Source organism: Myotis lucifugus, unplaced genomic scaffold (genome assembly GCF_000147115.1).
Source record: "Myotis lucifugus unplaced genomic scaffold, Myoluc2.0 scaffold_1, whole genome shotgun sequence".
Taxonomy (NCBI): domain Eukaryota; kingdom Metazoa; phylum Chordata; class Mammalia; order Chiroptera; family Vespertilionidae; genus Myotis; species Myotis lucifugus.
Window position 1 is genome coordinate 38,919,157 of NW_005871049.1, and position 26,574 is coordinate 38,945,730.

Below are 26,574 nucleotides of genomic sequence, written 5' to 3' on the forward strand. Positions count from 1 at the left end.
TGAATAAATGAACACATGTTGAACTGAATGTGGTTATTATAAGTTAGCAGAATTTCTAAATATCTATGTTTCTTCTCAGCCAAAAATGATTGCTACTCTATGTTAATGCGCTTTTAGTTAATAGTGTTTCAAGGCCAAATGAATTTGTAATAAAAACTACATAATAACCATTAAACATTCTGAGAGTATTTGCAATTGGGGGAGAATTTCAGCCTTAAATAAAGGCATATATAGTCTATTAAGCCAGAGTTGTTCCTCTGAAGGGCTGGCATTGGATATAAAAAGCAGTTTGTCCTTCCCTGCGTTTCTCTTCCTTCTATTTATCTTTTTTTCTTTTCTTTTTTTTCCTTCTATTTATCTTAAAAGGATCCCTATTGGGTGATAAAATGGAATCAGTACAAAGAAAGATTGGAAAGAAAAAGAACGGACACGACTAGTTTTGTCCTTCGCGCCACCCCGTAGTTTGCGGCCGGCGCTGGGAACGTGCGCGCGTTTTTGAAAGCCCCGCGGTTTCCAGGCACAACCACCGTAGCGGGTGTAGTGCTCGGCCGGCGCGACGCTGAAGTAGCCGCGGGGTCCCTTTGGCGGCCCCTCGGGACCAGTTTTTCAGGTAACCTTGGCCGGGGCCTCTCGTCCGCCGGCTCCTCTTCCACCTGGGAGCGCGAGCGCCGCGCCGCCCGGGTAAGGGGGTGTTGGGGGGCCCTTTCCTCGGGCCCTGACCGCGGGGGCCTGGGTGCCGGGTCGAGCGTTGGCGTTTGTAACAGCTCGCGGCCTAGCAGGAAAGTTGAAGACGTTGGAAATTGGGCGTTAAGCTGGGAATTATCTTAGGATCCTTCCCTGCGACCCAGACTCGAGTGCGCATCGGAATCACGAGGTAGGAAGGGAATTTCGTGGGAGAAGTTGTTCTTTCTCGAAGCGAAGCCCGGCCATCTGTCCTGGTGGTGGAAGCTCCGTGGGCGAATACGTCGGTCAGGCAGATGGGGGAGCCCCGGCCTGGCCAGCTGCAGTGGGTTTCGGAGGGCTCGCGGGGAGGCCCCCCTCTAGGCCGGTGTTCGGGGTGCACAGATCCGAACACCAGGCCGTATGCCGGTGGGAACTGTCGTCTCGATTTCCACTCCGCAGGGAGTTAGAGCCGGTGAAGGGTCTGTGGCGGGGACGCGGGGGCTGGAGTCGGAGGAAGAAGGGCGACGCACAGTTCCCTGCTTCGAACCCCGCAACTAACGTTGCCCCCGGTTTCCAGGTGGAGGGAGGATTTAAACCACCGGCCTCTGTAAACTCCCGGACTAGGGGGTGCACGGGCTGTGCCTCCGTCCCCAGGAGTCCTCCTGAGGGCGCCCCGGGTGCGGAACCTTCGGGATAATCCGATCAGAACTTCCGCCCCGCGTCCCCCCGCGGTGCTCCTATTGGCTCATCTACACTTAGCTTCGCCCGCGGTGTCTCTGTGTTTGTTTAGCCGGATGGTGGCTGACAAGCGTATGGAAAGGGGATCTTCCGTGTGAATCTAAAGGCAGTGGTGGTGGTTGTAGCTACCTTTAAACAATAAACAAGCGTCTTATTAATAGAAAAGTAAAGCCGGGCCTTTGAGATGACTTCTTTTTCCTTGGCACAGAGTTTTCAAAGGTGCCGCGTATTAAGGGCTCTACAAGAAATTAAAGCAAGTATTTTTTATAGACAACCAAATGAGCTTTAGACATGTAGGAACGGTTTGTTTTACAGTAAGTAACGAATAATATGAAACCTCACTTAAAAAATTATTATTTTTTTGGTAAAAAAGGTTCTTTAAGAACTATGTTATGGAAGAAATAGAAAGCCCGGATTAACTTGCATGTATGTGCAGTATGTACATTTTATTTGCATAGACGATTTTTATAATAGCTTACTGAGATATAATTCACGCAGCATAAATTTCATCCTTTGAAAGTATATAATTCAGTGATAGACTCAATCCCATTGTTGAATATGTTCAACCACTACCTAATTTAGAACATTTCCATCACCCCAAAAAGAAGCCCCAGACCCACTTCCTCCCTTCCTCCTAACCCCCTAGCAGCTGCTAATCTATTTTTGTCTGGATATGCCTATTCTGGACATTCCGTGTAAATGGAATTACCTATTTACTCATCATCTGATGGGTATTTCTGTTCCCTTTTTTTGGGCTGCTATGAATAATGCTGTTTGCATAGACAATTTCTTTAAAGGGTATGAAAGACCTGTTAAGTACTTTCAGGAAGTGTGAGAAGGAGATTGACTCTTTACCTTTTTGTAGTGGCAAATTTTTTTTTTAACCAACTTCATATATTTTTAATTAAGACAAAAAATGCCCTAGTTGATTGGCTCAGTGGGTAGAGTGTTGGCCTGGGGACTGAAGGGACCCAGGTTCGATTCCGATCAAGGGCACGTGCCTCAGTTGCAGGCTCAAGCCTGGCCCCCACCTTGTGCAGGAGGCAACGTATCACAAGTGAGACACATCCATGTTTCTTTCTCTCTGCTGGGTTTGATTGGGTTGCGAGCTCGATCCCTAGTAGGGGTAGTGCAGGAAGCAGTCGATGGATGTGTCTCTCTCATCCGTGTTTCTATCTCTCTCTCCCTTCCTCTTTGAAATAAAAAAACAAAACAAAACAAAAAAACTATATATATAAAAAAAAAGACAACAGAAAAAATCTTTCACTAATAGTATGGCCTTGGGTAAGGAATTGTACCTGTCTGGGTTTCAGTTTTCTCATTTCTCATGTAAATAAAATTGGACTAGATATTTTTCTTTTTCTTTTATTTTATTTTATTTTTTATATTTTATTGACTTTTTACAGAGAGGAAGGGAGAGGGATAGAGAGTTAGAAACATCGATGAGAGAGAAACATCAATCAGCTGCCTCCTGCACTCCCCCCACTGGGGATTTGCCCGCAACCAAGGTACATGCCCTTGACTGGAATCGAACCTGGGACCCTTCAGTCCGCAGGCCGACGCTCTATCCACTGAGCCAAACCGGTTAGGGCTCTTTCTTTTTTTTAAAAATATTTTTTTACCACGAGTGAAAACTTTATTGCTCCAAGCAATTTACATGAATGTCACCAACACCTCATTGGGGCAAATATATAAAAAGCACAATCTTCTCAACTAACGCACTGTACAGAAGCTTCCCGGGCCACACCCTCAGCACAACTGTTGCATTTCAATGGCAGCAGCTGCACTTGCTGGAGCCTCCTTTGCAGATGCAGCCCTAGGCACACTTGGGGGGGGCTGGGGGAGCAGTAGCTTTTTCAACATGTTTTACAGTTGCAAGCTGTGCATTTGTAGTTGTCTCTACAGATGCATATTCCTCCAGACCATCAGGAGCATTCCCTGGGGTCCATGGTCCAGGTGTCTAAGAGGCTCCCGTGCTGGAGAAGGGAGGCTCTGGACTAGATCATGGTCTTTTTCAGTTCTCAAATTTAATGCTTAATATGATAAAATGAGAGCTACTATAGGAGGTTTTTCTTAATGAATTAGAGTTGTGTTCTTTATAACTGCAGTGTAACTTTCAATTTATTTTTATCATAGGACCTAGAGTGATTATTACAATGGAAGAAATCAATAATTTTAAGACACCAAGCAAATTATCTGAAAAAAGAAAATCTGGTAAGATAGGTATACTAGTAAAACCTTTTTTCATTGTTATTGTTATTAGAACTGTAGTTTGATGCTTTAATTACCATCCACAAATTTAGATTAAGTCCTCTTTATAATGTTGATCTTAACAAATTAGACTTACTTTATAGGCCAGGACATGGTCATCCTGGCCATGACCTGATTTCTTTTATTCCTGATTATCGTGAATGTATGTTGAACTTTTCAGAATCTATTGGGATAGTTTTATTTTTTAGTCAGTCAATATGGTAAATTCTGTTAATTTTAAAATGTTAAACCAAACTTTCACTCCTGAGGTAAAGCCAATTTAGTCATGATGTGTTTTATATATTGCTTGATTCACTTTGCTAATATTTTCTGTGTTCAAGAGGGATATTGGACTGTTGCTGTTTTTTTGTTTTGTTTTGTTTTTTTTTTTTGGAATGTCTGTCTAGTTTTGGTATCAGGGTATTCTGTATTCATAAAGTAAGATGGGAAGTGTTCCCTTTTCTTGAAGAGTATATGTAGAAGTAATATATTTCTTCTTTAAATGGTAGAATTCACCAGTAAAGCCATGTGGGCCTGAAGTTTTCTTTATAGGAAGTTTTTTTTTCCAGTTTTTTATTTTAATATTATATTAATATTTTAAGAAAAACGATCTTAAATATAATAATGTTACATGCAATAAACACCAGTTATTCAAGAAAAATGATCTTACATATAATAATACTAGAGGCCCAGTGCAGGAACTTCTCCAACTGCTGGCCAGGGCCTTCCTTCGTTCTGCGCCGCCCCCTGGTGGTCAGCGCATGTCATAGCAAACAATTGAATTCCTGGTTGGTCGAACTCCAGAGGGGACACTTTGCATATTAGGCGTTTATATACATATATAGATTACATGCAATAAACATTAACATTTCAAGAATAAAAGGATTTTAAGTATAATAATATTACCAAAACTGTACTAACATAGTATGATATCACAGAAGTTGTAGGAAATATTAAAAATCTGCAAATAACAGGATTATTTCTATTATATTCTAGAATACTTTTTTCTCCTCTGACTATTTTTGTTCATCAGTTTACATTGTTCATTATATTCCACAAATGAGTGAGATCATATGATATTTATTTTTCTCCAACTTGCTTATTTCACTTAGCATGATGCATTTAAAGTCTATTTTGTTGGATATGAATATTGCTACTCCAGCTTTTTTTTCTTTTCCATTTGCATGGAAATTTTTTGTTCATCCCTTCACTTTCATCCTGTGTGTCTTTTGTTTTGAGGTGGGTCTCTTGTAGACAGCATATGATTGGATCATGTTTTTGTATTCATTCAACTACCCTACACCTTTTGATTGGAGCATTTAATCCATTTACATTTAGGGTTATTATTGAGAACTACTTATTTATAGCCATTTTAATTCTGTATGGCTAGGTTTCTCTCTCTGTTTCTTCTCAGCATTCCCTTACAGCAATCCCTTTAGCATTTTTGTAATGCTAGCTTGGTGGTGATGAACTCCTTTAGTCTTTTTTTGTCTGGGAAGCTGTTTATTTGACCATCTATTTTGAATGATAGCCTTGCTGGATATAGTAATCTTGGTCTCAGATCCTTGCTTTCCATTACCTTGAGTACTTCATGCCATTCCCTTCTGGCCTGTAGAGTTTCTGATGAGAAATCAGGTGTCAGCCTTATGGGAACTTCTTTGTAGGCAACAACTTTCTTTTCTTTTGCTGTCTTTAAAATTCTCCCTTTGTCTTTAATTTTTGGCATTTGAATTATGATGTGTCTGGGTGTGGGTCTGTTTGGGTTCTTCTTGTTTGGTGTTCTCTGTGCCTTCTGAACTTGTGTGACTTTTTCCTTTTCCAGGTTAGGGAAGTTTTCTATCATTATTTCTTCAAACACCTTCTCTATTTCTTTCTCCCTTTCTGCCTCTTCTGGCATACATACTATTCTAATATTGTTACGTTTCACATTGTCCCACAGCTCCCTTAGGCTGTCCTGTTTTTTAATTGTTTTTTCTTTCTGGTTCTCTAATTGAGTGATATTTTCAACTCTGTCTTCTAATTCACTGATTCGATCCACAGCTTCCCCTAATCTGCTGTGTATTCCTTCCAATGTGTTCTTTATTTGTGTTATGTCATTCTTGATCTCAGACTGTTCTTTTTTCATAGTTACTATATCTTTTTTCATATTGTTGAGCATTTTTAACCTTATTACTCTGAATTCTGTTTCAGATAAATTTCTTATCTCTTTCTTTTATTTATCTCTTTTTCTGGAGAATTCGCTAGTTCTTTCATTTGGGGGTTCTTTCTTTGTTTCCTCGTTTTGGTTGTCTCTGGGTTTGTGACTATGTTTTAGGTAGATCCTCTATACCTCTCAATCTCTAGTGCAGGATAGTGTTAAAGGTTGTTTCTGACTAATTGGATCAGGCAAAGACTCCAAACCTCCAGAGACTGCCTCTGTCCACAGACTAATAGGATTCCGACTTGAATTGCCCCCAGCCAGGCAATGGTCCTCAGGTGTGGCAAGACTCTTCCCCCAAGGCAAGGCAGATGTCTATGTGGGAAAGATGTCCTCCACAGTGTGAGGGAATTACACAGCCCAGGAAACTTGGAGTGTCTGCCTATTGAGCTCTATCCCCTGAGTCCCCAGTCCTGAGTTTTGCTCTTACAGCTCCAGTCCACTTTACTGTCCCTCTGCCAGGGCATAAGATGGGTGGCTCAGGGAATTTTTGTGCGTTGGCTCTTTAAGAGGGTGCCCGAACTTTTAGCTGTCACTCCTTGGCAGACAGCATCCCACTGCTTTTCACAGCTAGATGTGGGTACCCTCCTCAGTTTTGGTGCTCTCTGCTAGGGAGCCCAACTTCGGGATTAGATCCCAGAGTTCGCAGTGGCACCCCCCCACAGCTGAGATATCTCTCCAGGACTTCAGTTGCCATCTGTGGGTGCCCCACCAGTCCTTTAGCGCCTCCGCCCCTCCTACCAGTCTCTATGCAGTCTCCACCTTTGGTCCTTGGGTATCAGGGTTCTCTCCTGTGAGTTTTCCATTGATTATTCAGGAAGCCTTTCCATATTTCACTTGCAATTCCAGCTTGTTCCTGGGAGCATGTCCATGCAGCATCCTCCTACTCTGCTGCCATTTTAAATCTCCAATTGTTTTGAAGTTTTATTTTTCACCTATGAATTGAACTGAGTCCTAAATTTGTCTAGTTTTCCTGGATGTTTAGCTACAGCTCTCCAGACTAATACTTACTTTTTTCCCATCCTTAGCCTTGGAATCAATGAGTACTAAAATCTTCTTTATAAGAAGATTTTAACCGTGACTTCACAGTTAATCGATATTGGGCTATTCAGGTTATCTATTTCTTCTTGTGTAAACTTTGTTAGTGTTTTTCAAGGAACTTGTTTATTCTAAGTTGTCAAATTTATGGGCATAAAGTTATTTATGACATACTCTTATTATCCTTTTATTGTCAGTAATGTCAGCAGGGTCTGTGGTGATATCTTTTTGATTTCTGGTACTGATTTTTCTTCCTTGATCAGTTATCTTGGTGAATGTTTCATGCAATTGAAAAGATCACATTTTCTGCTGTTTTTTGGTATAGTGTTACATAAATATCGATGAGGCCAATCTAGTTGACTTATGTTGAACAAGTTCAGGTCTTCTGTATCCCTATTGATTTTCTGTCTATTCTGTTACTGAGAGAGGTGTATCTTCAACTACAATTGTGGATTTGTCTGTTTTTTAAAATATGTTTTTACAAAGAGAGAGGAAGTGAGAGGGAAACATCAGTGAGAGAAACATTGATTGGCAGCCTCCTACACGCCCACACTGGGGATCAAGCTCACAACCCCCAGGCGTGTGCCCTGACTGGGAATGGAACCAGTGACTTATTTCATGTGTTGATGCTCAACCACTGAGCCATATCAACTGGGCTTGATTTGTCTATTTTTTTCTTTCCATTCTATCACTTGTTTTACATTTTTTGAAACTTGTTATTAGGTACATATACATTTAGGAAGGTTATTCTTTAATGAATTTACCCCCTTACTGATATGAATTGTTTTTATTTATCTGATGTTGTACTCTCTTCTAAGTTCACTTTATGTGATATTAATTGAACCACTCCAGTTTGATTAGTGTTTGAATATTATGTTTTACAACCTTTTACTTTTAACCTATTTGTGTCTTTATATTTAAAGTGAGTTTATTACACAGCATGCAGTTACTTATGTCTTGTTTTGGTTTTATCATGTCAACTTCTGCCTTATATTGGACTGTTTAGCCACTGTCTACATGTGGCTATTTAAATTTAGATTCGAATGAATTAAAACTAAATAAAATTATAAATTTAGTTTCTTAGTTATACTAGTCACATTTCTATCATGACAGAAAGTTCTATTGGATAACACTGTGTAGACCATTTACATTTAATGTAATTCTCTATGGTTGGATTTAAATCTATTTTTTTATTGTCCATAGCAAATTGGCGATATCTTTATTTTTCTTCCTAATATTTTTCTCTATGCTTCATTTTTTTAAAAAAATATATTTTTATTGATTTCAGAGAGGAAGGGAGAGGGAGAGAGAGAGATAGAAACATCAATGATGACAGAGAATCATTGATCGGCTGCCTCCTGCATGCCCTCTGCTGGGGATCGTGCCTGCAACCCAGGCATGTGCCCTTGACTGGAATCGAACCTGGTACCCTTCATTCCGCAGGCTGATGCTCTATCCACTGAGCCAAAGCAGGTAGGGCTGTGCTTCATTTTTGATATTTTTTGTTGTTTTGTCTTAAAATTTAGTGACCTTTTGCTCTAAGATGGTATCATTCTTATCCTTTGTATTTTTCATTTCTCTAAGTTCATTAGGATCTTTTTTTTATTTTTCTGTCTTGATTTGTTATGCTTGCATTTTCCTTTACATCATTCGTGTATTTTTTAAGATTTATATGTTAAGGCTTTTATCTGCTACTTCTATATCTGTATGTTTCTGTTGGTTTATTTTTCTCCTGGAAAGGGTCATATTTTCTTGCTTCTTTCATACCTGGTAATTTTTTATTGGCTGTGAGACATTTTACATTGTCAAGTGCTGAACTTTATTCCTTTGAAGGGTGTGTGATTTTGTTGTGCTGAACCTGCAGTTAAGTTTCCTGCACATTGGCTTTTTTCTTTTGAGTCTTGCTTTTAGGCTTTGTTCTAAGCTTTTTCCGTAGGCTAAAATTTAGCTGTACTACTAAGTCATGACCCTTTAGAGCAGCGGTTCTCAACCTGTGGGTCACGACCCCTTTGGGGGTCGAACGACCCTTTCACAGGGGTCGCCTAAGACCATTGGAAAACACATATATAATTACATATTGTTTTTGTGATTAATCACTATGCTTTAATTATGTTCAATTTGTAACAATGAAATTGGGTGTCACCACAACATGAGGAACTGTATTAAAGGGTCGTGGCATTAGGAAGGTTGAAAACCACTGCTTTAGAGGACTTTACTCAATGCCCTGTGTTCGAGTTACCACACTCTGGCTGATCGTAAGTGAACTATTCCTAGACCTGTGTAATCTCCCATCATGATTTAGCTTATTACTTGGGTTTGGTGGTTTCTCCAGCTTTGGGGAATCATGTCCATTATATGTACAGAAAGTATTTAGTCAAATGCTTAAAGGGAGATCTCTTTTTAGATCTCTGGAGCTTTCTTATTTTGTGGCTTCCTCTTTAGTTCTCTGCTCCATAAATTCTAGCTATTTAGGTTTCCTTGACCTATGACATCTCTCTCCTCAACTTGACAAGACCTCTGAGCTCTGTTCTTTGTGCTTTGGGTCAAGTTTTCTAGATGGCAATTCCAAGGGCAATTAATTATTCACTAGCAAAAGTAAGACTTCTATATTTTACCTTTTTTTATGACTGTATAATGCTTTGTAATATAGATGTACTATAATTATGACCAATGATTATTACTAAGGGGTGTTTTTGTGTGTTTTTCTGCAGCCACAAAAGTGAATCCCAATCCTATATAATAAAAGCCTAATATGCTAAGTGTCCGGTCAACCGGTCGGCCGTTCAACCAATCAAAGCGTAAAATGATAATGATATGCTAGGCTGCTCAACTGCTCGCTAGGATATGCACTGACCACCCGGGGCAGATAGTTGACCGGTCGACCAGTTGCTATGACATGCACTAACCACCAGGGGTTAGCTTGCTGCTGGGGTCCGGCTGATTGGGACTGAGTGAGATGGGCCGGACACGCCCTAGAGCCCTCCCATAGTCCCTCCCCAGCTGGCCAACCTCCCACATTCCTTCCCGGCCCTGATTGTGCACCGGTGGGGTCCCTCGGCCTGGCCTGCGCCCTCTCACAATCTGGGACCCCTTGGGGGATGTCGGAGCGCTGGTTTCGGCCCGATGCCACAGGCCAGGCCGAGGGACCCCACTGGTGCACGAATTCGTGCACTGGGCCTCTAGTATTCAAATATATATGCTTGCATACATGTATGTGTATGATGTCTTTGGGCACATGCTGTACTGAGGTGTTGGCAAACTATTTGTAAAGGGCCAGATAGTAAATAGTTTAGACTTTGTTGGCCACACAGAAACACTATTGTATATTCTTATTTTACCTGTTTTTGGGTGTGTGTGTTTTTTAATCAACCCTTTCAAAAACATTTCTTAACTTCTGGACCATATAAAAACAAGCTTCAGTGTTACTGTAAGATAGAACTCCAAAAGTAGACTTGACCAAGGGGTCTCCATTTAAAATTAGGGTGGATAGTGTCAAATTACTTTCCAAAAGATTATGCCAATTAATACTCTTAACAATAGTGTATTGCAAATGTTTAGATGCATTTGTAGAAGTCTTTTCAAATACTAATTTTTAATTCTTTCTGACACTTAGCGTTATGTTCAACTCCATGTATAAAAATTCCTGCCTCTCCGTTTATGCAGAAGCTTGGCTATGGCACAGGGGTCAATGTCTACCTTATGAAAAGGTGAGTATACGATGTTAGATTAACCTTTTTACATGGAACCATAGTTCAACTGTACTTGGAGACAAAGGAAAATTCAAGTATTTAGATTTGAGGTATGTTCCTGATCCTGCTATATTCAGTCTCAGAACCTTTTATAACTTTACCAGAGCTCTCTGCCTGGTATACATTTCTTTTAACTTTTCTCCTAATGAATTATTAAAGGAACAGTAATCTACCTTATAATTTTTCCTTGGCTTTATGGGAAGGGAATCAGCCTGACTAACACAATATGTTTTTAGGTTTATATTGTTTCTACATAGAAATGCTTTCTTTAATATAAAGCTAATTAATTGAGAATAGCATAGCAATAATATGTGAGTGGGTGTCTCGAAGCATTTTGGCCACTTGAACACTCCTTTTGTGTTTGTGTGCTGTTTTGTGAACATGTGTTTTTTAGTGAATAAAAACTCAGTTATCTAGTTATTTTGAAAGAAAAAAATTTTTGTAGACTCATGGCTAGTCTCATTTTTTTTTCCCTTTCTTAAAAAATTGTCTTTAAATGTAAAGTGTGTTGTTAATAAAGTTCTACTGTATATAACAATCAAAAAGCTTCATATGGTGGCTGATTGAAAAATAGCAGTCCCTGCCTGATTCTACTAATGTGTCCCTGTCAGCCTGGGATTTTCCTCTCCTGGTAACATGGAGATTGCCTTTGTTTCTCGGGTGAAATTGGATCTTCTGTTGTTCTGTACCTCATGTCTTACTATTTCTTGGTTTACATCTTGTTTTGTTTGAGGACATTTGGTAGCTCCATATGAAAAAGTACACAAGAGGTACATTTTTTAAAAAAAATATTTTTATTGATTTCAGAGAGGAAGGGAGAGGGAGAGAGAGAGATAGAAACATCAATGATGAGAGAGAATCATTGATCGGCTGTCTCCTGCACGCCCCCTACTGGGGATCGAGCCTGCAACCCGGGGATGTGCCCTTGTCTAGAGTCGAACGTGGGATCCTGTAGTCCACAGGCTGACGCTTTATCCACTGAGCCAAACCGGCTAGGGCCACAGGCGATGCATTTTTGAGAATTGGCATTTCTAAAATGTTTTCATTCTACGCTAATACTTGAATGGCTCTTTTTGTTTTTCTGGGCCAGAATTCTTGTTTGGACATAATTTTCCTCCACAACTTTGAGGACATTGTTCCATTATCTGTTAGCCTGCAGTGTTGCTGCTGAGAATTCTGAAGCCTTTCTGATTGCCGATTCTTTTGTTACCTGTTTTATGTTATCTACTAGAGGCCCGGTGCACAAAAATTTGTGCACTCAGGGGGGCCCAGCCTGTGCCCTCTCGCAGTCTGGGACCCCTCGGGGGATGTCAACCTACTGGTTTAGGCCCACTCCCCGGGGGATCAGGCCTAAGCTGGCAGTCAGACATCCCTCTGGCAGCCCGGGAGCCCTCGGGGGATGTCCACTTGCCAGCGGGGAGCAGGCCTACCTAAGCTGCAGTCGGATATCCTTAGCGCTGCTGAGGCAGGAGAGGCTCCCGCCACCACCGCTGTGTTGGCAGCTGTCAGCCTGGCTTGTGGCTGAGCAGAGCTCCCCCTGTGGGAGTGCACTGACCACCAGGCGGCATCTCCTGCATTGAGCGTCTGCCCCCTGCTGGTCAGTGTGTTTCATAGTGACCGGTCATTCCCAGTGGTTCTGCTGTTAGGGTCAATTTGAATATTACCCTTTTATTATATAGGATAGAGGCCTGGTGCATGGGTGGGGGCTGGCTGGTTTGCCCTGAAGGGTGTCCCGGATCAGGGTGGGGGTCCTGCTAGGGTGCCTGGCCAGCGTGGGTGAGGGGCTGAGGGCTGTTTTCAGGCTGGCCACACCCCCTTCAGGGTGGGGTCCCCACTGGGGTGCCTGGCCAACCTGGGTGAGGGGCTGATGGCTGTTTGCAGGCTGGTCAAGCCCCCCAGTGGGGACCCTCACCCCATAGGGGTGTGGCCAGCCTGGTTGAGGGGCTGAGGGCTATTTGCAGGCTGGCCACACCCCCTTCAGGGTGAGGGTCCCTACTGGGTGGGGTGCCTGGCCAGCCTGGGTGAGGGGCTGATGGCCGTTTTCAGACTGGCCACACCCCCTTCAGGGTGGGGGTTCTTACTGGGTGCCTGGCCAGCCTGGGCGAGGGGCTGATGGCTGTTTGCAGGCTGGTCACACCCCCTTCAGGGTGGGGGTCCCCACTGGGGTGCCTGGCCAGCCTGGGTGAGGGGCTGATGGCTGTTTGCAGGCTGGTCAAGCCCCACAGTGGGGACCCTCACCCCATGGGAGTGTGGCCAGCCTGGGTGAGGGGCTTATGGCTGTTTTCAGGCTGGCCACAGCCCCTTCAGGGTGGGGGGCCCTACTGGGGTGCCTGGCCAGCTTGGGTGAGGGGCTGATGGCCATTTTCAGGCTGGCCATGGCCCTGGGCTGGAAGCAGGTATCTGGGATTTATTTAACTTCTATAATTGAAATTTTGTAGCCTTGGTCCTGGCTCGAAGCCTGGGTTGCCCCTGGCAACCCATGTTCCCAGCCCCTCCTTGAGCGGAGGCCAGGCCAGCTGGAAGCAGGTATCTGGGGTTTATTTATCTTCTATAATTGAAACTTTGTAGCCTTGAGCGGAGCTCAGGGCAGGCGGGAAGCTTGGCTTCCTCCATTGCCGGGGGCAACCTAAGCCTCCTGCTCACTCCAGCTCCGTGGTCGCCGCCATCTTTGTGTTGGACTGATGGAGTGAGGGTGTGATGGTTAATTTGCATATTACTCTTTTATTAGATAGGATTCCTCCCAGTGTTCTGAACTTTGTATATCTATTTGTCACCAGTGTTCTGAAATTTCATAGTGACATGCATAGGTGTGGGATTCTGAAAATTCCTGTTCTTTAATTTTTAGGAAGTTATTTTTAAAATTCTTTACTGACATTTTTCACCCCTGTCTTCCTATTCGTTATGTGGATGTTCCACTTACTGGACTGATCTCTGTTTTTTCCCCGATTTTCCTATTTTCTCTTTGTTCTATTTTTTGAGAGATTTTCCCAACCTCATCTTCTGATACTTCTATTGAGTTTTTCATTTTTGTCTATTTTGTTTTTAACTAATTATCTGAAAGTTTTCCTTTTTAAAATGGCATCCTAAGTCTTTTGGGAGTGCTAGAAATGTTCTATATATTGACCTTGATGGTGATAGCACATATGAAAACTCATTGAGCATTTAGTATGCATATGGTCATGAATTACTGTGTTCCTGTATGTTCGTTCACAGGCATTCAACTTTACCAATAAACCTCAAACTAAAGACCCTCTGCTTTAGCCCCTTTCAAAACTAGTTTTCAGTCTTGAGAAGCTGAGGAGATAGGGAATGGGTAACTGCCTAGAGATACAGTATCAGGAAAGGTATCTAGGAATCTACCTGCTTATGAATAAGTTCAAGAAGTTCATGGGGCCTGTTAAGTCGTTTATTTTCATCTGCTTTCTAGCTTCCAAAAGTTTGTTGTGTCTCCTTTGTTATTTCCATCCTTGTTGGTGGGTATATGTCTTAAACTATCCATTTTTTTTACATGACTGAGGCTTCAGGGGATCAAAATTGTATATGCATGTTCAAGGTATCATTGGTCTAAAGCAGTGGTTCTCAACCTTCTGGCCCTTTAAATACAGTTCCACATGTTGTGACCCAACTATGAAATTATTTTCATTGCTACTTCATAACTGTAATGTTGCTACTGTTATCATAATGTAAATATCTGATATGCAGGATGGTCTTAGGCGACCCCTGTGAAAGGGTCGTTCGACCTCCAAAGGGGTTGCGACCCACAGGTTGAGAACCGCTGGTCTAAAGTATATTTTTAATGTTAAATCAAGTTTGCATCCCTAGAATAAACCCAACATAGTTTTGATGTATTATTTTTTAAATATATACTGGTAGATTTAGTTTGCTATTTGTTTAGAATTTTTGCATCTGTGATATAATTGATACTGACCTGTGGTTTTCATTTTATTGCTGTTTCTGTTTAATTTTTTTCTTATATATTTATTTATTTCAGAGAGGAAGGGAGAGGGAAAGAGAGATAGAAGCATCAATGATGAGATAGAATCATTGGCTGCCTCCTGCACCCACTGGGGATCGAGCCTGCAACCTGGGCATGTGCCCTGACCAGGAATTAAACTGTGACCTCCTGGTTCATAGGTCAACACTCAACCACTGAGCCACGTCAGCCAGGCTCTGTTTAATTTTTGTAGTTAAGTTTATACTAGGCTCTTAACTCCTTTTCTTTCTATTCCTTGGAAAAGATTGAATGCTAGGTCTCTTGAAAGTTTAGTAAACTCACCTGGAAAGTTATCTAGGCTTTGTATTTCTTGTGGGAAGATTTTAAAATCTTGATTAAATTTTTTCTCTCATCAATTTTCTTAGATTTTTTTTTCTTTAGAATTTGACCATTTTGTCTTTTAAATTTATTGTTTAAAAGTTTTATTATTTTTTAATCTTTATTTGTTGAAAGTATTACATATGTCCCCCTTCTACCCCCTTGATCCACTTCAGCCCACTAAAAGTTTTATTTATTCACTTTTATTTTTTAACCTCTGCTGTTTCTATAGTTATGTCCTCACTTTTTATTGCAATATTATTTGTGCCTCCTTTTATTTTTTTCCTTGTGCAATCTCTGTTTTATTAGCCTTTTCAGTAAACTAACTTTTAGCTTGATTAAGTATTTTATTCAGATTTTATAGTTTTTGTCATTATATAGATCAGGATATGTTATGGAAAAGGTAAAGGATGGACTTGGTCACTGAATTCTAAACATTCAAGAGTTAAAACTTAAAAAATATATTTTTCATAAGAAGATGATATGAAAGAGATTATCCCCAAATGCTCTTGTTATCTAAAACTAGAGGTATAAGAATAGTGTAGATAAACATATGAATGATAGATGTATATGAAATAAGAAATCTAGTGATCCTTTGAGTACATGTTTTTTGATTTAAAGAAGAAAAAGTCCTGCAGTCATAGAGGTATGCTTATGAGGGTAGTACAAAGCTAAATGGATTCTTAGTTCAATCTGTTGTTGTGTTCTTACAGGTAAACTTTAACTTTTGAGGCTATTTTACTAACCTTTGTGCCTATATGCTGTATATACTTTACTTCCATAATTTGCTGTACTCGTAAATAAATGGCTACCTTGTCAGGTAAATATTTCTCTGATTTTGTTTTACCTGTTTGTTTATTTAGGTCTCAAAACATTTGCACTTTAAATATTAAGCTAGATAATCAACACAGTTTACATTTTCTCTCTCATTTATATCTTTATTATTATTGCCTTAAGCTCATGTCTAAGTATTCAGTGAAGGTAGAGATGGATTGGTTAGTGGAGAGGCATAATATTTGTTGGAGAAGAACAGTCTGCTATATGGACGATTACATATGGGCCAAATGTTTCTTGTATGTCTCTTATTTAAATTGTTTCTTAGAGATTAGTGTTTATTATTTAGCATTCTAGAACTTGTCTGTGGTACATATGGTTAAATGTTTGATAAGTAGTTGGTAGTGCAACATGCTTGATTAGAAAAATTTAAAAATAGTAATCTTGAAGTTTAAAATTTATGACAATCCATCTTTTTTCTTCTGGTTTTCTCTTTTTATTCCTCCTTTCCAGCAATAGATATCAGACTACTCTTGTAATCAAGATATATCAGCTATTTATCTTCCAGATTGAAAAGGAAATGTAGAAGAGGTGTTGATAGTATAAAATTTTGTAAATTTAAAATAAAACAACAAATTATCAAGTCCTTTTCAAAAATTGGAAGTTCTTGTTAGTTATTTGGAAATAAATGTATTATGTTTATTATTATTTATACATTTTATGATTGATTATTTTTTTTAAGATCTCCAAGAGGCTTGTCTCATTCTCCTTGGGCTGTGAAAAAGATTAATTCTAAATGTAATGGTGATTATCAAAGTATGTATCAAAAGAGATTAACTGATGAAGCTAAGATTTTGAAAAACCTTCATCATCCAAATATTATAGGTAAGTTTAAATTTTATTTGGTAGCAGGATCTTATATATTATTCTGTTTATCAGAAACAGTTTATATAATTTCTTAACCATTTTCAGTAATAAAAATGAAGAGGATGGTGGTAGAGTTTGGTAAGAATCAAATCATGGGATCACTTATATGTGGAATCTAATGAACAAAATAAACTATGAACAAAAAAGATCCAGAGACATTAAAGCATGCAACAGACTGACTTGTTTCAGAGGGAGGGCAGGAGGCGGGGGGGAAGAGATTAACAAATAAACTATGAGCATATATGCATAGCCATGGATAGACAAGGCCTGGGGAGGAGGCAGAATCAGGGTGGAGAGAGTCAGTGGGGACATCTAATAATTTCAACAGTAAAGATAAATTTTAAAAAATAATAATTTAAAAAATCATGGGAATAGTTAGTAATGCCCTAGCTGGCTTGGCTCAGTGGATAGAGTGTCGGCCTGTGGACTAAAGGGTCCTGGGTTCAATTCTGGTCAGGGGCACATGCCTGGGTTTCAGGCTCGATCCTCAGTAGGGGGTGTGCAGGAGGCAGCCCATCAATGATTCTCTCTCATCATTGATGTTTCTATCTCTCCCTCTCCCTTCCTCTCTGAAATCAATAAAAATATTAAAAAATATATTTTAAAAAAATAGTCATGATGCTGGTACTGTGGAGAATTCAGGAATATAGAGTGATCTTCATTTAGATATAAGTAGGGCTCGAACCGTTATATTTAGGAATGCATAAGATATTTTAAAATTTTAATTTGTGATACTATTTGTAAAAACTGAAGGCATTTTAAATTAGATGACTGAATTAATTTTATAAATAACTAGAGGCCCCGTGCACAGATTTGTACACTGGTGTGGTGCCTCAACCTGGCCTGTGCCCTCTTGCAATCTGGGACCCCTCGGGGGATGTTGGAGAGCTAGTTTCTGCCTGATCCCCACAGGCCAGGCTGAGGGACCCCACCAGTGCACGAATTTGTGCACCGGGCCTCTAGTATGCATATAAGATCTTTGGTTAATCTCTTCCTGCCCTCTCCCCCCCCCTTCTCTCTGTGATTCATCAGTCTGTTCCATGTTTCCATGCCTTTGGTTTCCGCTCCTGCGCTGAGCGTCTGCCCCTGTTGGTCATTGTGTATTATAGCTACCAGCCAGTTGCTTAGGCTTTTTTATATATAAACTAGAGGCCCAGTGCACGAATTTGTGCATAATTGGGGGGTCGATGGCGGGGCCAGCTGGCCAGGGGATAGGGGCGCTGGAGGTTGGCTGTGAGAGTGCACTGACCACCAGGGGGCAGCTCCTGCGTTGAGCATCTGCCCCCTGGTGGTCAGTGCACGTCATAGTGACTGGTCGACCAGTCATTCAGGTCGTTCCGTCTTAACGGTCGCTTAGGCTTTTATATATACACTGGGGGCCTGGTGCATGAAATTCATGCACGGGGTCCCTAGGCCTGGCCAGAGATCAGGGCTGATCGGGGCCTTCCTTCCCCCAGCTGCTGGCTGCCGGCTGCTGGCTGGAACCTTCCTTCATTCCATGCTGCCCCCTGGGGGTCAGCACACGTCAGAGCAAGTGGTTGAACTCCCATTCAGTTGAACTCCTGAGGGGACAAATTGCATATTAGCCTTTTATTATATAGGATAGATAGATAGCTGTTTCATTATATATTTGTCAGTGTTAATCCAGGTCCATTTTCAGTCACAGTACTATAAAAAACATAAGTACTGTTGTTCTTCCCTATTCTAGTAGAAAATGTTATGTTTCTTTCAGGTTATCGTGCTTTCACTGAAGCCAATGATGGTAGTCTATGTCTTGCTATGGAATACGGGGGTGAAAAGTCTCTAAATGACTTAATCGAAGAACGAAATAAAGACAGCCACAATCCTTTTCCAGCAGCCACAATTTTAAAAGTTGCTTTGAACATGGCAAGAGGGTTAAAGGTAACTGTACCATTATATTTTACGTGACTTTTGTGGAACATTAGACAACTAAGTACAGTCTAGCCCAGGGGTGGGCAAACTTTTTGACTCGAGGGCCACAATGGGTTCTTAAACTGGACCGGAGGGCCGGAACAAAAGCATGGATGGAGTGTTTGTGTGAACTAATATAAATTCAAAGTAAACATCATTACATAAAAGGGTACGGTCTTTTTTTTTTTTTTAGTTTTATTCATTTCAAACGGGCCGGATCCGGCCCGTAGTTTGCCCACGGCTGGTCTAGCCGGTGTGCCTAAGGGATTGAGCATTGACCCATGTACCAAGAGGTTGCCCATTCAATTCCTGATCAGGGTATGTGCCCAGGTTTTGGGCTTGATCCCCGGTGAGGGCCGTGCAGGAGGCAGCCAATCGATGTTCTCACTCATGGGTGTTTCTGTCTTCTTTTCCCTTTCTCTCTCTCTAAGAAATAAAAACATATTAAAAACAAAGCAAAACCACCCTAACTGGTTTGGCTCAGTGGATAGAGCATCGGCCTGTGGACTCAAGGGTCCTAGGTTTGATTCCAGTCAAGGGCATGTACCTTGGTTGCGGGCACATACCCAGTAGGGAGTGTGCAGGAGGCAGCTGATTGATGTTTCTCTCTCATCGATGTTTCTAACTCTCAATGGGGAAAAAAAGGAGATATATGTACTACTATTTGTAATACTTTAAACAATAAAAAAAATCAATAAAATATATTTAAAAAAAAAAACAGAAAAAAAAACCCAAAGCAAAACCAAGTACATTACATACCTAATCACATGGTAGGATTCTTCCCCAACCCCACAAAAGAAGGGGTTGCCTTAAGTCAGTGGTTCTCAACCTGTAGGTCGCGACCACTTTGGCGGTCAAACGACCCTTTCACAGGGGTCGCCTAAGACCATCCTGCATATCAGATATTTACGTTATGATTTATAACAGTAGCAACATTACAGTTATGAAGTAGCAACAAAAATAATTTTATGGTTGGGTCACAACATGAGGAACTGTATTTAAAGGGCCAGAAGGTTGAGAACCACTGCCTTAAGTGAAAGTTTCCTTATGGCAGCGGTTGCCAACCTTTCGGACCTCACAGACCACCAGTTGGTGACCCGCTGCCTTATGGAATATTTTATGTTGCAGAGTGTACTATTTCCTTATTTTGAAAGACCTTCACATAGTCCAAAATAACGAAATAACCCAAGTTAGGCAGTTTTGCTTACAGAGATCACATGTTAGATTTAGTTATGAAAGGATTAAATTTAACACAAATTTACTAATTATTACTGGGGATGTAGCCTAACCCCCTATTGATGTAAACAAGCTTCTTAAAGATTGTTTTGTGGCCCTAGCTGGTTTGGCTCAGTGGATAGATAGAGCGTCAGCTCTGCGACTTGGGTCTCGGGTTCAATTCTGATCAAGGGCACATGCCTGGGTTGTGGGCTCAGTCCTCAGTGGGAGGCATGCAGGAAGCAGCCGATCAGTGGGTTCTCTCATCATGAATGTTTCAATCTCTCTCCCTTTCCCTTCCTCTCTGAAATCAATAAAAATATATTTAAAAAAAAAAAGATTTGGGATATAGGTTTTGGCATCATGAATAGTCATCTATAACAGCAGTCGCCAACCTTTCAGACCTCACGGACCACCAGTGGTCCGTGGACCACCAGTTGGCAACCGCTGATCTATAAGTCAAGTGAAAATAGCTCTCAATTTTATGCAAATAAATTATTGTGCCTTTGGATGGACACAGTGTTAGAAATAAAAATAATTCCATATCCTAAATAACTTAAACAGAAGTAGTGATGACCCCAGAAAACTGTTGGATGACTCAAATGCAGATTATGTAATGATACTGATGTCAAAATTGTACATGAGAGTTTAAATTAAAATTGATTTATGAAGTATAAAATTGGAGAAAGGCAATATTTCTAAAGATACTTATTTTTTATTTTTAAATATATTTTTATTGATTTCAGAGAGGAAGGGAGAGGGAGAGAAACATCAGTGATAAGAGAGAATCATTGATTGGCTGCTTCCTGCATGCGCCCCACTGGGGATCAAGCCCCCAACCTGGACATGTGCCCCGACCAGGAATCAAACAGAGACCTTCTGTTTCATAGGTCTACACTCAACTACCGAACCCTGCCAGTCAGGCTAAGTATATATTTTTAATAAGCGTATAGAAAAAAAAACTTTTAAGTGGATAGGGTAAACTAAATCAACAATTTGATTATTTAATAAATGACTTTAAATATATATAATGGAATTAATAAATTATGTATTTGAGCATATTGTCTTTATGATGGGCAACATTTAAATGAAGCACAGTGAGTATTTCAAGTTATATTCCAAGATTTATGTCTGCATCATTTTCAAACCCAGTCATAGAGTAAATGCTCAAATGCTGATGAATGAATAACAGGTTTGTAAGACATTTTTTATTATGGATGAATGTTGTTAGTTGTCAATTCTAAGATTATATTTCTGCTTCCTCTTCTTGTAGCCCTGAGTTATGTATTGTGTGTAGACCTGAGTTATGTATTGTTTTGCATCATCTCAGTTAGAAAAAAGTATGTCTCATTTTGAAGATTCCAAAATCATTCCTAAAATTTTCTAGCTTCAAATTAAGTTGCGGTATATTTTGATATCTCCATAGCATCTTTTTTTTCTTTTCTTTTTTTTTTTAAATCCTCACCCAAGGATGTGTTTTACTGATTTTTATTTTTTTAAAATATGTTTTAATTGATTTTAGAGGGAGATGGAGAAGGAGAGGAAGGGAGGGAGGGAGCGAGAGCAAGAGTGAGAGAAGAGGGGGAATGGGAGCGAGAGAGTGAAAGAGAGAGGGTGGGAGCGAGCGAGAGAGAAACGTCCGTGAGAGAATCATCGGTTGGTGAGAGAGGGAGGGAGGAAGAGAGAGAGAGAGAGAGAGAGAGAGAGAAACATCAGTGAGAGAGAGAGAGAGAGAGAGAGAGAGAGAGAGAAACATCAGTGAAAGAGAATCATTGATTGGCTGCTTCCGGCACACCCAGACTGGGAGTAGAACCACTGGATGCACGGGAAGATGCTCAACCAACTGAGCCACACTGGCTGGGCTTACTGATGTTTAAAGAGAGGAAAGGGGGAGGGAGAGAGAGCGAGAGGGTTCGATCAGTTGCCTCCTACACACGCCCTGACTGGGGATTGAACCCAAACCTAGGTACATGCCCCAACAGGAATCAAACCCACAACTTTTTCGTGTACGGGACAAAGCTTCAACTAAGCCACCCGGCTGGGGCTTCTGCTGTAGCATCTTTTGATATAAAAGTATGTAAAAAGGGTTTGTAAATAAAAAGCTTATCTACAAGATTTCCAACAAATCTCTTAGATTTCTGGTGTGTTTGACAGACCAAGATAACATGAGATATTTCCTTCTCTAGCTTCAAATAATTTGAAATGATGGTATAATCCTGTAGTTTAGGAAGGGAGTTCAAATTATATTTGTTTGAAGGTTATTTATGTGTATTTAGTTTGTATTTTTGTTCATATATGTTAAATTTTCCACTATTTTAGTATCTGCACCAAGATAAGAAGTTGCTTCATGGAGACATAAAGTCTTCAAATGTTGTAATTAAAGGTGATTTTGAAACAATTAAAATCTGTGATGTAGGAGTCTCTCTACCATTGGATGAAAATATGACAGGTGAGTAGTATTCTAATTTGTAACATTTTTTTAATGTAATTTTAAAATTTCTAATTTTTACACGTTTAAATAAATAACTTTACAGTCTTCAAAAATAAAAAACTATTAATAAAGTGTACAATAAAAATTATCCCTCCTGTATTTTTCACTCAGCCTCCAGCCCCATCTCTTGCCACATGCACAGTATAAATTATTTTCTTATTAATATATATTATTTTAACTGAAGATAACTTTAGGAACTATTTCTAACCTAGATTGGGATTTTTAAAAAATGGTAGAAGATCTGGGAATAGAAAATGAAAATTTTTAAAAATATTTTAATTGTTGTTGTTAATCCTCACCCGAGGATATTCTTCCTGTTGATTTTTAGAGAGTGGATGGGAAGGAGTGGGGTGGGGGGAAGAGAGAGAGAAACATGATGCAAGAGACACACATTGATTGGTTGCCTCCCACACATGCCCTAACTGGGGCCCAGGACCGAACCTGCAACCCAGGTATGTGCCCTGGGCCAGGAGTTGAACCTGTGACCCTTTGGTGTCTGGGCTGATGCTCTAACCACTGATCCACACCAACCAGGGTGAAAATAAAATTTTAATAAGATTTTATAAAGGAATTCATTTAGCATCAATACATTGACAAGGTTTGGGAAACTGATAGAAGAAGAAACTAGAGTGGAAGTAGGAAAGAGGTGCTAGCAAAGGCCAGTATTCTGCTTTTTGCCCCGTCCCACCCCACTCATTCTTCTCACTTTATTGTAAACTAGTGTCCCAGTGCACGGATTCGTGCACATTGAAAGTTAATTAGAAGAAATATTTTAATATCTCTATTCGCGTCTTGCTAATGAAAAGAAAATAGGATTCTACTGAGTCTCCTATCTACCAACTCTAGGACTTCTGTAAGGATGAAATGAGATGTGGCACGGGAAAATGCTTCACAAACATTTGGTTAAACTGTAAAATGTTTGCACCTGGCTATAAAGCAAGTTAGGTTCCTGGGCTGAAGAAACTCCAAGGATGCTAGTCGCTAGGGAGAGGAAGCCAGGCGTTGCTATGTGACATCATTACCTGGCGCCCACAGCAACCATTGCTGGGCTGGGCTAGGCTGTGGGCTGCACTTTGCACCATGGGGTCTTGGCAGTGTTGGCTGCGATTTGGTGGGGTGTTGCTCCAAGGTGGTGGGGGGCCTGTGTTCCACTTGGAGGAAGCTGAGTGTTGGTTTGTCGGTGCCAGGTCCGTGGTGCCGTTTCTGTTTGCACATCATGATAGCTCCTGTGTTGTGTCTGCCCCATGGTGGTCAGTGTGCATCATAGCTACCATTCGGACTGACGAACACAGCCTTTTACATATATAGATACTGTTCATTCTCTTAGGGAATTTAAGATATATTCTTAGTGAGAACCAAGAGACAGCCTCAAAGAAAAAGCTTCTGCTTTTAGCATATTTAATAACATTTAAATTTTTCTCTTTATATGAATGCTATTTAGAATATATACACACACACACACACACACACACACACACACCTTAATTTCCAGCTAAAGTTAAGGTCTATAAGTTGAATTGAAGGAAAAAGTCAAAATAAAGTCATGAACCCTCAGTCTAAGTAAGTACTACAGATATGAAACTTTAGAAAAGGAGAATTTTTTAAAAAGAATAAAAATAAGATTTTCTAACGTAATTTTCTTAATCCTTAATACATGAAGTAGATAAAACTAAGATGTAAAAAAAATTAAAAGATTGAGTAGATAAGGTCAATCTATGCATTAGAAAATTGATTATATATATTGGTTAGGATATAAAAAAACCCTTGGTTTACAAAAAGTAGAAGTAGCCTAATGTTTGACATTCATTGTCCTTAGTGAAATACATCTAGATATTAGTAACATAGTTGGAAACAAAAAAAAAAACAAAAAAAATCAAATTTTTAAATTTAAAATACTTATAATTGATTCTAGGCTGAATGAAGAAATCAAATTCTAGTTGTAAAATATTTAGAAAACAATGAGAATGTAACAACAAATTAAAAGCGATTTGTTAGGGACAAAGCTACACAAAGGAACACATTTTCATTATTTAACCTTTATGAAGTTGAGTCATTTCCTGAGCAAAAGCCAATATGTGATTCGACTCTTTCCCTTTTCCCTGATTTAGCAATCATAGAAACATAGAAATGGTATTTCTCTCAGCCTAATAATAGCAGTTTGAAAAATGAAGAAACAGGCACAGAGTAAATGTTTAAGGTTACAGAGCTTGTGTCTTTGAACCCAGGCAAGACAATCTTGCTCTAGAGTCTGTACTAACATCCACAATCTATTTATATTCTTACCACTTTCTAAAAGAATTGCTGATTCTCTACACCCTTGGCAACTATCCAGCTTTTTAAATATTTATCAATCTGATAAAGAAAAAGTAATTTGTATTAATTATTGAGGTTGAGTGTATTTTTCCATGTTTACTGGCTGGACTTGATAACCTTTAAACCACCTGTCAAATCATTTGCCCATTTTGGTGGTCGTTGTTTGCCTTTCTCAGTGAGTTCTTGTGCTGGCCCTTATGACAGTTCTACCTGTGTTTTGCTTGTTTCAGTAACTGACCCTGAGGCCTGTTACATTGGCACTGAGCCTTGGAAACCCAAGGAAGCTTTGGAGGAGAATGGTATTATTACTGACAAAGCAGACATATTTGCCTTTGGCCTTACTCTGTGGGAAATGATGACTCTGTGTATTCCACACATTACTCTTGCAGATGATGATGATTATGATGAAGGTATAACTACATATTTTTAATGTAAAACCCAATCTCTTTGGTTTGAAATAAGATTAGTTTATAAAGTTACATTTTTATTTTTCTATTAAGTTAATTTTAAAAAGAACAAGGTGTTTGATTTAGTTGCATGAGTTATAGATTATATTATTGTTGACTAATTTGGTATCATCTTGGTTTAATTTCATACAAATGAGATGTAGATTAATTCAGAACAGAGGTAAATTGAGAAAATTCAGAGGAGCAAAAAGTTACCTTAAAAACTCTCTTTGCCTGAGAAGATTAGAAAGCTATTATAGTAAGGGTTGATGATCATAGACTAAATCCATGTAACAAATGCATGACAATAGCTAATCTACACCATGGCAGGACAATGGAAGAGACTGGTATAATGAAAAGCAAGCTGGATGATGTTTCAGAAGGGTGAGTGAGCAGTCGATAAGTTTTTCCATGATTTAAAGTGATTTTATTTGTTTCATACTTTCTCATGAACAGATAAAACTTTTGATGAAAGTGACTTCGATGATGAAGCATACTATGCAGCTTTGGGAACGAGGCCACCTCTTAATATGGAAGAACTGGATGAGACCTACCAGAAAGTAATCGAGCTCTTCTCTGTGTGCACTAATGAAGACCCTAAAGACCGTCCTTCGGCTGCGCACATTGTTGAGGCTTTGGAAATACATGTCCAGTGATCTCATATTCACAACTACCTGAGTTTCAAGTAGGGCTCATATATATAACTGTTCTCTTTACTGTAATACATTTATGTAGTTACTGTGAGAATCCATAGTTATTAGACTGTTTGAAAGTGGCCTATTTTAGAACCATAGCACCTTAACATTTGAAAAACTTTGTATTATAAAGGTATTTCATGTATACTTATTAGTATTTAATATCGTAGTGGGTTTTCTATGAAACTTAAAAAACTTTTAGGCTTAAGGAACAAGTATTGAAATTTGTTCATAGAGATTTAGAAATTTGTTCATAGCAGCTCCTTACCTCTTGGTGAGTCTAGCTGTGTCTATTTTGATCCTCTGCCCATTTAAAACTCCTATGTCTAACATTAATTTGGGTAGGGGAACCAATACTTTTATTAGTGATCTTCCTTGAATATTCTCTACTTAAATGGATCAATTTAAATTAGCACTTTGAAGTACAGAAGTTTGATTATCTATTAAAACATAAAACTATGCTGGTCTTTCTTGGCTGATATGCTTATTAAATAGTCATTGGAAGCTGAGAGAATATGGCACAGTAGCTCCTTGGGTATTTCCAAACATTGTCGGTTAAGGCTCGTCTTGTCCTCTTGGTTCTCCTCAGATCTTTGGTGTTTGCTTTCATTTATTAAATGTATTTCTGTACTGAGATCCTTTTCTATTTTTTGTTTACTAATCTAGCTCTTAAGCATTTTAGAGCTCTGGTGTAAAAATAATAAAACTAATAGGATGATATAGAATAAAGGACACTTTAGTTAACCAGAAGGTGTATTATCTATTTTATACTCCCATTGATCTGAGTGTTGTCATTAAAGTTGCAGAATGAATGTGAGATTTCTTTCCCTCTCT

General features: G+C 39.7%; 1 protein-coding gene and 1 pseudogene across 4 annotated transcripts; one reads left to right on the forward strand and one right to left on the reverse strand.

Moving 5' to 3' along the window:
- Positions 1 to 484: 484 nt before the first annotated feature.
- Positions 485 to 26,557, forward strand: PBK (PDZ binding kinase). Of its 4 annotated transcripts, none has more exons than XM_023756004.1 (8): positions 485 to 610; positions 3,538 to 3,615; positions 10,500 to 10,593; positions 16,464 to 16,606; positions 18,381 to 18,550; positions 22,115 to 22,244; positions 24,830 to 25,009; positions 25,502 to 26,557. In XM_023756004.1, the coding sequence occupies exons 2-8, from the start codon at positions 3,558 to 3,560 to the stop codon at positions 25,699 to 25,701; spliced, it is 975 nt and encodes a 324-aa protein (XP_023611772.1). In that variant the 5' UTR covers positions 485 to 610; positions 3,538 to 3,557; the 3' UTR covers positions 25,702 to 26,557. The 4 variants fall into 4 exon arrangements, with proteins under 4 accessions (XP_023611772.1, XP_023611781.1, XP_023611777.1 ...); XM_023756013.1 differs by having other exon boundaries at positions 521 to 681; XM_023756009.1 differs by lacking the exon at positions 485 to 610 and adding an exon at positions 704 to 874.
- On the reverse strand, positions 3,170 to 3,350 carry LOC111825813 (annotated as a pseudogene).
- Positions 26,558 to 26,574: the final 17 nt, after the last annotated feature.